Here is a 9,591-nt window from a genome sequence, read left to right on the forward strand (position 1 = left end):
GAAGTTTGTGTTTGGTGATGTAACAATGCAGACTTCAGTCTCCGTATGGGAGTGGGTGGTAGAAGAGGAGGCATTTCTATTTATTTTTCTAGGCCAAAAAGCAAATCCTACCATTAAGCATAGATTTGGGTCTTGTGAATGTTGAAGCTTTTAAATTTCAGGGGCACCCTAAGAAAAAGAATATAAAAATTAAGAATAGAAATTAAGGTATGAAAGTGAATATTTAAAATTTAAAATGTCGTCTAACAAATTGCAAATTTTAAAAAGCTACAAATACCACAAACATTAAATTTGAAAAGAAACGATTATTTTTATTACTAAACTGCCTGACATGCCTCTGAGATATTTTTATTACTTTTTTTGATTGCATACTCTTTGATTGCGTCTTCCAACGATATTTTGTAATAGTCTATATAGAGAGAATCGAAAAATAAATCAGTCTTTCCTCTAGAACTGTTGATCCGAATTCATAATTTATTTTTGAATAGCTTGGAAAGAGTTTCAGCTTTATCATTCATTTTAAGTGATATACTATAAATGTTCTGAATTGCCTCTAAATTTGGGAAAACCTCTATCAAGTTCCTTTTATATGGTGAGCTGTAATAGTCAAGGCACAGCAAGATTTCTTAAATATTCTTGGACTTGATTGACACTCACTAACCACATTGCCAGTCTCCCTTCCAAAGCCAGGATATGGGTCTACACCAGGCATAAGCCTTAAAAGTTATATTCCATTCACTTATGGTGAATCCACCTTGGCATTCTATATATATCCCCCACGTATTTATGCATCCTTTAATTCCCCCAATCCTTCCAAACAAGGTTTGCTCAGAATACCTAAAAATTCCTTGACGGCATAAATACGCCACGATTTGACAAGTGATGTATATATTTCATTCTCCCATTGAGGTCACTAGACCGGAATGACATTTGATTACCTGGTGTAGGAATCAAACATTATTTTATTTAGCTAAAGAAATTAAATGGGATAATAATGAAAAACAATATAGCATTAGAAATATGTTGGATATTACCATTATTTTTCTTAACCCCTATGTTCTCCCACCACCCATGCTACAATAGAGAACAGTTTATGTCAACTGAGGTGACCTAGTCTCAGTATAGTATATAACAATTGAAGGCCAGGTCCCTAGACCAGACCATCTTGGGTCCAACCCCAACATAATCACTTGATAACAGGGCAGCCTTTGCTAAGTTTTCTAAACTCCAAAGTGCTTATAATGAGTATTATAAAATCTACCTCTTGGAGTTGATTTGAAGGTTAACTAAAGAGAAGAAGTGTTCAGCACAATCTAGGCAGTGGAAGATCTTGGTAAGTGGGCTCCATACATTAGTGGGAAACTGGTCCAAGAAGGCTCACGAATGCAGCTTCCTCAAGAGAGGGACACAGCTCCCCGGAAGCATGGAGCCAATTCAATTTCCCTACGTGGAAAAGTTTCATAGAGTTTTAGGATGACCACTAGTCATCCACAAAGCAGCAGAGTGAGTTTCCTCCAAAGTTAGTGAATCCTCTAATGATTTACAGCTTTCACAGATAAGACCTGCTGTGGCATAGGCTCAGAGCATGCACCTGACCCCATATTTTCCTTTGAAACATTCATGTTTGTTCTGCCAACTCCCTGGCTCTCTAAAATGCATAGTTTTGACAACCTTATACCTTTTATAGTGTCAGAAGGGCTTTTTACTTCTTAACACTGTTCTAATGTTCTTGTTTTCCTTACAGAGCTTGAGAAGGCCATGGATCACTCAAATAAACATTTACAATATTAGAGAAAACATCCAGAGAAGTTTCACCTTGCCTAGTGTTTCCAATACATGTAGGAAATGCCAATACAGCACTGGGAAATCTTTAAAAAAAAAAATGTGTTAAGTGAAATAACGGACAGGACAAGTCAAATTAATAGAACTAAAGTTTCCTTCAAGAAAATACAAACTATGAAAAGCTGAATTTCTCAAAGAAGATACAACGTTATGATTACAGAAGGAGTCTTAGCTTTTTTGCTAATGACCAGTCTCTCCAGGAAGAACAGAATAAAATCAACAAAAACCAATCTGGTGCCCCACACCTCTGCAAAGGAATGTTGTTCCAACGGCACTGGAAGACTCAGGGTGAGGGCATACGGAGGCCCACATACCAAAGATCAAAATACTGGAAATTTATAAATCAAGTGGAGAAAATGTCCCATAAAATAGGTTTTGTCCTACCTTGACCGGCAAATGTATCTTTGTGATACTTTGGAAAGCCTAGTATAATTATGAAACTCGTAAACTACTCAAGTCCTTTTCTGGAACTGAATGCTTTGGGTAAACATTATCCCAGGCCTGGCCAGTAATACCTTCCTCTTTTCACTGCCTGCTCCATCCTATATCAAGTGGGGCCTTGTGAGATATGCATGGACACCCAAGTTGTAACACATCCCTGCACACACCCCACATATACACAGCTCCCCCGTAGCCACCCCTTAGATGCACAGAGGTACCCCAAAGTCCATATAGCCTGTAAAAGTTAACCCAGGGCTATTTGGACAGTGAAGTGTTGTTCCCAGGTACCTGAAATGTGATCTAAAAAAGGGAGAGATTTGGACTCAGAGGCCCAGAGTCTTCTTACCCCATGGACAGGGGTCTGACTTGAGAAGACCAAAGGCAGTGCCCTAAGATCCAGGGCAGAGGTCCCTTTTGCCCACATACTAGGCCTATATTTTAACGGAGTTGAAAAAATTGAGGGGGGGATCTCATCATAAAAGAAGAAAGAAAAGAAAAGAAGGGAAGGAGAAAAGGGAAAGAAGGGAAGGAAGGGAAGGAAAGGAAGAAAAAGAAAAAAGGAGAAGAAAGAAAGAGAGAGAGAGAGAGAAAGGAAGGAAGGAAGGAAGGAGAGAGAGCTGCATGTCTTGACAGCAAACAGCCTTTTCCACCTATATCCTCACATCCTCAGAAGTCACGGGCATTTACTCTGCAACTAAACCCATTCTAATGAACTAAGCTTCAGCCCTGTAAACAAAACAAGGATATTAGGGAACCCTTAAAAGCCTAAAGAGGAGATCTTGAGTTGACTACATCTAAGGAGGCTAGCTTCATGTTGAGTGCCAAGACCTAAAAAGCTGATCACAGCAAGTAAAAGGCCAGATCTTATCATGAGGAGAAGAATCTTAACCACCTACAAGTTTTCAAATTAGTGGGACCTCAAAAGTCAAATCATCCCATCTGCCTGTTATGTTGGATAAATTCTGTTCTTTCTGCCCTCACCAACGGTTGTTTGAGACCTGTACACAGATGCTGGTCCTACGTGCCTGGAATGTGGGATGTACGATACACAGCTCTGAAAATGGTGCTTGTCCCACTGCTGTAAACAGTCTAACCATGGGGTCACATGAGGTGGGTCCCGCCACCAGGACTCTGTGATCAGATTAGGAAGAGTAGAGTTTCCTTCTAAAGAGATAGCCCTATCGTGATTTTCTATGGTACAGAGATGCTCAGGAAGGAGGCAGATCATGCAAGCCAAGCAAATCGTGAAATCAGGAGCACTGAATTGATGGTATCAGATGGTAAATTTCCCCTTCTCAAACACGAGGACGCCTTAGCCCCTCCCTAACTTCCATCTCAACATAGGTGCTCACAGATGGATTTTGTGAAAGAGCCTAGCTGAATGCAAACAGGGCAAGCTGAGAACGCATGCACACCCACCCACACGCACACGCACCCATCCCGCCCCAACACATGCACGCACAACCACACACACGCACATGCACGCATGGGCAAACCTCAAGAGACCTTGAGCAGACTCCACCTTCCCCATCTAGAAATAAAGTTAACAAAACTTATCTTGCAGACTTCTTCTAAAGATTAAATTAGATAAGTCATGTCAAGCAGCTGGCTCAGAGCAGATTTTCAAATGTTGGTTTCCCTTTTCCCCCCACTCCTCCCTGAAAGGAGCCAGTGTGCCTGCTCAGCATTCTAAACCTTTCTGACATGCCAGGCAGGAAGGGAGAGTCATCGTATTGTCTCGGTTAGAAGCAACACACACCTGGGGAGCAAAATGTGACATGAAAAAGAGGTAGCACAAAATAAGTGGTGAGCATGCACACCCCTAGTGCATATCTGCTAAGCCACTTCCACTGAAAATCATGTGTTAATTTGGCCGAAGCTACACGTGAGGAGCTGGAGGGCAGAAGCTAACAAGGTGACAGAGTTATGCCTTTATGTGGAAATTGGCTAAATAATGCCATGCTCTAGCCAGGAAGTATGTTTCCTCTGCACCCTATTTTAAACTGTTTTGGTGGTTTGCATCAGACCTAAATAATACCCACACTGCTCTGCAGCAGACAGAAGCTGCTTACAGGGCCCACACTTCCCTTCGACGGACTCTGCTTCACCGCTTATAAACCAAAACATCAAACCCTGATGAAAAAAGAAACTTAAAAGCTAAATTTAGATTTTCAGCACTTCATTTTTAACTAAAGTCTCCTTTCGACAACCGTCTAGAGAAGAAAAAGAGAAAGAGAGAGAGAATTCAGTATTTACTGGAAAATTTCTTTGGTGAAACCCTAAAGTTCTGGAATGGCTTAGAATGTCTTACACCAATTCAAAATATATAGCTAAAGGGACTGCATGAGAACTTTCCAGCATGTTTGTCAGAAGCGGAAGCATCTTTTTCCATATCTCATCAGAATAAAAAAAAAAAAATACACACCAATTACATACTATAAAAACAGCCAAACTGCTTACATAGATCAGAGTCAAAACTAGTAGCTAACTAGTAGAGTAGTTAACTACTAGTAGTTTAACTAGAGTAGTTAATAATAAACTACTAGTTAAATTACTCTACTAGTTAACAACTAGAGTAGTTTACTACTCTAACTTAGAGTTACTACTAGTAGTTAACTACTCTATGTTAAGTTAGTAAAAGGAAGATTTTACTATTCAGAGCAAACTCCCAATAGATGAGGGCTGCCTGGTTGTTAAAATGGTTGCTCTGGATTGTACCAGGAGCTCAGCTCAACGTTTCCTGGGTGCTAGGTGATGTTTCTGGTCCTTCCAGAAACCCTGGATATGGAGAAATTAATAAGACACGCCTCCTGCTTTTGAGAGGCTTGACTGGCAAGGGAGTCACATAAAGATGTAATTTCAGCTATTGGAGGGGATGTTTAGCTCAACCACTAGGCATTCAAAGGGGTTTCCTTGGGCAGATGACACTTAAGTCTGAAAGATGAGGGAAAATTATTCAGGTGGTTGGAGTTCCAGAATGACAGCAGCTTGAACAAAGGCCCTACTAAGCTGCCCAGGGACTGTGTATATAGGATGACCAGGATACAGTGGGAAAGTGTGAGCCTTGGTGGGATGTGAAGTCTCAGAATCAAATGGCAACCAGGTCATGGAGGATCCTATTGAGATCTGAGTTCGGAGTTAAAAATAATAATGAATGGGGCGCCTGGGTGGCTCAGTGGGTTAAGCCTCTGCCTTCAGCTCAGGTCATGGTCCTGGGGTCCTGGGATCAAGCCCCGCATCGGGCTCTCTGCTGGGCGGGGAGCCTGCTTCCCCCCCCCCCCCCCCCGCCTGCCTCTCTGCCTGCTTGTGATCTCTGTCTGTTAAATAAATTCAAAAAAATAGTAATAATGAAAGCTGGTATTTACTGAGCATTTACTATGTGGCAGGCACTGGGTTAAGCACTTCAAAGCATTATTTCATTTAATCTTCACCATAACTCCAGAATCCCAATTTTATAAATGGGTATGGGGGTTAGAGAAGGAAGGGGACTGTGTCCCCTTACACAGCCAGTAAATGGAAGCTGGGTCTGGAACCCAGGAGGCCTCCATTCCAAAACTCGTATCTCGAAGCTTCTCCTAAAAAGAAAGATTAGATGGGCACATTGGGTCCACCACACTGGCTACAGAATGGAGGACTGGGGTGGGGGCCTATAACATGGCAGGCATAGAAAAGAACAGATGAAGAAAAAGGAAGACATTCAGAGGGACTGAGAAAAAAACATTCAACTTGCTCCCGTCCAAGTGCATTCAACAATCAAACAGCTCTTGTAAAAGGGGAGTCTAGAAAATAAACCACCAGTATTCATTAACGCTCCCAAGCACACAGGGTTAAACTATGTGCCCTGGTCTTTGCCTTTAACACCCTTCCATCCATTCAACTGTCTTATTCATTTGGATAGTGTCTCCAGGTCTAAGTCTCCTGCCTGGTACAAGAAGATGCTCTTTAAATACGCTGAGAAGGACCAATTAGTAATCGCTGTTTTTTTACAATGGCACCAATGAGGTGTCATTCTTAATTGGAAAAATGGGGTTAAAAAATAAAGAAAAATTTTAAAAGTTGTGTTGATAACTAAGGATTATAAAACTAAAATGGAAATCATGTAGCAGTTGAGGCAGCTACACAGACAATAATAAGGACTCATCACCATGGGGTGCTACCTTGTAAAAAGGCAATAAATCCAAAACAGGATTTTGTATAGACCACAACTGATGTTACTAAAGGAAGTAGCCAGGGGGGTCAAAATTTGTTTTCCGAAAAGCCATAGACTAAAGATCAAATTCTAGTCCTAGTAATCACTAGTCTCTGACCTTGACAAAGATAAATACATAATTAATATGATTTTAGGTAAGAAGTTTATCTGTATGTTACTGTTACCAACACTGAGTCCTCAACAGAAATCTCTTGTTAGGTATTTGATAAGTACCAGTCACATTTTCCAGATCTGAAGAGTTTTCTAACATTTAAGATTTCCCCCTAAAGAATCATTACTTAATTTGGGGCATCGAGGAAGGGTGGATCTACAAAACAAAACAAAACAAAATTAAAAAGGCTTTAAGTACATTTCTTAGTGAAGTTTGTTCTTATACTGAAATCCTTGGCCCACTTATCAATCTATGGAACAGAAGATGGACTTTTTGGGGGGGCCTAAAAGGATGTTGCTAGGCATCTCATTTCCTCATATCTTATCACACAGGAAGATATTTTGAAAAGTGTCTTGACGGTTTAGCAGTTATTTTAGAAAAATCCTGAAACTGCTTACTTATATGGAAAATTAAAATGGAAGTGGAAGTAGATATCTCGTTTTCATTATAGCTACCTTCAACCTTCCAGTATCTTTGAAAATTTAATTTCAAATGAATGCAAATTCCAAAATGATTCCTTAGTTCAAATTTGGAAACTTTAATTCCATCAAATATGAAATCTGCGGGTTGTTTAAAACTGTTCAAAAGCCCAAATAAAAAGCCACTAGGCTTTTAAGTTAATTGTTTAGAAATGTGTATATAGATGAAATGAAACTGACTCATGAACTATTGAGTCTGGAATTTGAAAATGCATAAATCTTATCCTTGTAAACAAAATCTAACGAAATCAAGGTCATTTGATTTCCTTTTTTCCTAGCTTGAAACAAAAGTTTTAATGATTTTTAACATATTTTTGTTGTTTACAACAGTGTTTCTTCCTCATGCCATTCAAAACTCCCATCTCCATGCCACCTTCAAGAAGAAACGTCATTTTAAAAAGTTCTCAATTCACTTCAAATACTCCGGGGCCTACCATTTAGAACCTGGTGCTTATTTCTTCTAGACAAACCTAAAGGTAAGTCTGTCCGTGGCCCTGGTAAATAAAGCAAGCTCCTCAGGGTGATGTGGGCTATCAGGGCATCTCCAAGTCACCAAAGGGGAAAGAGAGCAACAAGATGTCACAGATGAAGGGGATGTAAAGCTATCCAAATCTAACCATTTTACAGATGAGGAAGCTGAGGCCCTCAGGTTCCAAGTACTCAGTTAACCCAGGCCCTAGCTGCAGATAACTGGGTTATGCAGATCACCGCTGCCAAAAAGTAATAATTTTCAAAGTCTCAAGGGGGTTCGGTACTTTCCATAACAAATAATTAAGAACTCAATTCTTGCATTTTTCACCTCCGAAAACGTCCAGAGATGGGGAGCTCAGGGACAGTTAGGAATTTAACCTTTCCTTTTCCCTCAAAGGACAGTAGCAGAGAACAATCACCTCCGGCAAGGCAGGGCTGTCTGGCTCCAGGCAACATCTCCAGCACCCAACACCTAGCACCTAGTGGGCACCGAGTTAATAATTCCCTGCCTGCCACCTGACAATCCCCGCTCCCTACCCCACCTACGCCCAGTCCTTGGTGGAGCCAGATAACTTTCTTTTGGAAATTGCCTGGTTCCGTGAAACTTTCTTACAGTGACTTAGGGCCGAGAAGCGGGCCTCGGGGAACGTGCGGCGTCTCCCCAGAGCCCAGGCTGGAATCGCGGGCCACTGAAGGGGGTGTCTGGCCGAGAGCTGGGTGGGCACGCAGCATCGCCCCGGGCCGCGGCGACCCCAGGTGCGCCAGCTGCTTTGGCGGCCTCGGCGGCCTCCGCTCCGGGCCGCGGCTCCCCAGCCTTCTTCAGATACCCAAGCAACTTCTCAAACTTCCCTTTCCGGGGGTGGGGGCTCGCCTCGAAAGCGGCCGGCACAACGCCTTTCCTGCCCGCACAAAGGGGGCCCGACGTGCCCCGCGCCCCTTCCCCTTTAACTTTCCTCCTCTTTTGAAAGAGAAACTCAGAGCCCGGCGCCTCGGGGAGCCGCGCTGCGTGGGTGCTGCCGAGGGAACTTTCCCGTTTCCGCCCGAGCGCCGGGCGCCGGGGGCCGACTGTCAAAGCGCAGCGGGGACCCCCCGGCGCCCTGCCGAGCCCACCTGGAGGCCACTCACCCGACTTCTGAACTCGCGGCGGGATCGTGCTGGCGATGCGCGTCCACAGGATGATGTGCAGCGGCCACAGGCCCCTGAGCAGCCCCCGACCCATGGCAGCCCCCGCCGCTCGTCATAGACCGAGCCCCGAGCGCAGCGGACGGCGCCTCCCGGAGCCCCGGCTGCGCCTCCGCGCCGCGCCCTCTCGGGACCCCGCGCCGGCCGGCCGGGCAGATGCGCGGGCCAGATGTGGCGCCGCTCGCCTGCCGGGAGGGGGCCTGGAGGCCGGCGGGGCGCGGGGAGGCCCCCGGCGGCCGAGGGGAGCTGCGCAGGAGGCCGGCTCCTGCCCCTGGCGAGCGCGCGCGCGGGGGTGTCTTCGGTCCGTGCGTGCGAGTGACTCACTCAACTTCACCCGGGCGCCGCGGGGGAAACAGGAAACTCCTCGCCAACAGCTGGGCAGGACCTCTCGCCGCCCGAGAGCTTTCTCCCTCCACTCGGCTTCCAGCCCTCCTCTCTCTCCTGACTGCCAATCATGTCCCTGAGACCGGCCCCTCCGAGGGCTTTGGCAAACTTTCAGCTGCCCCCACCGCCCTCGGGAGTTCCTGGCTCCAAGTATTTACCCTGGCGTGACTGAGGGCACGCGTTTCAGAAAGGAGCTGAACACACAAAGTGTATACACTTCCAGAGCTCCCCCAGGGAGCATCTTCCGCCTCCCCAGGACCTTCTTTGCATTGTTCCCAGGTGCTCCAGAACTATGTTTTCCAGCTCCCAAGAGTGGATGCTGAAATCGGAGTTGTGAGTACATTTCTGTTTCAAATCGAATAGTAAGGATTGCCTCACTGAACTTTGGTTTCGATTACATAGACACACGCCGCCACATTGTAAAATGTTTT

The 9,591-nt window shown here is 44.5% G+C and overlaps 1 protein-coding gene across 4 annotated transcripts in view; it reads right to left on the reverse strand.

Moving 5' to 3' along the window:
* TGFBR2 (transforming growth factor beta receptor 2) overlaps positions 1-9,121 on the reverse strand; it is a 90,347-nt gene extending 81,226 nt beyond the window's left edge. Inside the window, exons 1-3 of one of the 4 annotated variants that reach the window (XM_032321834.1) lie at positions 8,208-8,409; positions 1,816-1,868; positions 356-409 (exon numbers count right to left, since the gene is read on the reverse strand). In XM_032321834.1, the coding sequence (XP_032177725.1) occupies positions 356-409; positions 1,816-1,868; positions 8,208-8,326 (226 nt within the window). In that variant the 5' untranslated portion in view covers positions 8,327-8,409. Of the gene's footprint in view, positions 1-111; positions 137-355; positions 410-1,815; positions 1,869-8,207; positions 8,410-8,719 lie in introns of those variants that run through there. The other 3 variants (XM_032321910.1, XM_032322078.1, XM_032321992.1) reach the window with 3 other exon arrangements.
* Positions 9,122-9,591: the final 470 nt, after the last annotated feature.

The sequence above is a fragment of the Mustela erminea genome, chromosome 1 (assembly GCF_009829155.1).
Source record: "Mustela erminea isolate mMusErm1 chromosome 1, mMusErm1.Pri, whole genome shotgun sequence".
Classification (NCBI taxonomy): domain Eukaryota; kingdom Metazoa; phylum Chordata; class Mammalia; order Carnivora; family Mustelidae; genus Mustela; species Mustela erminea.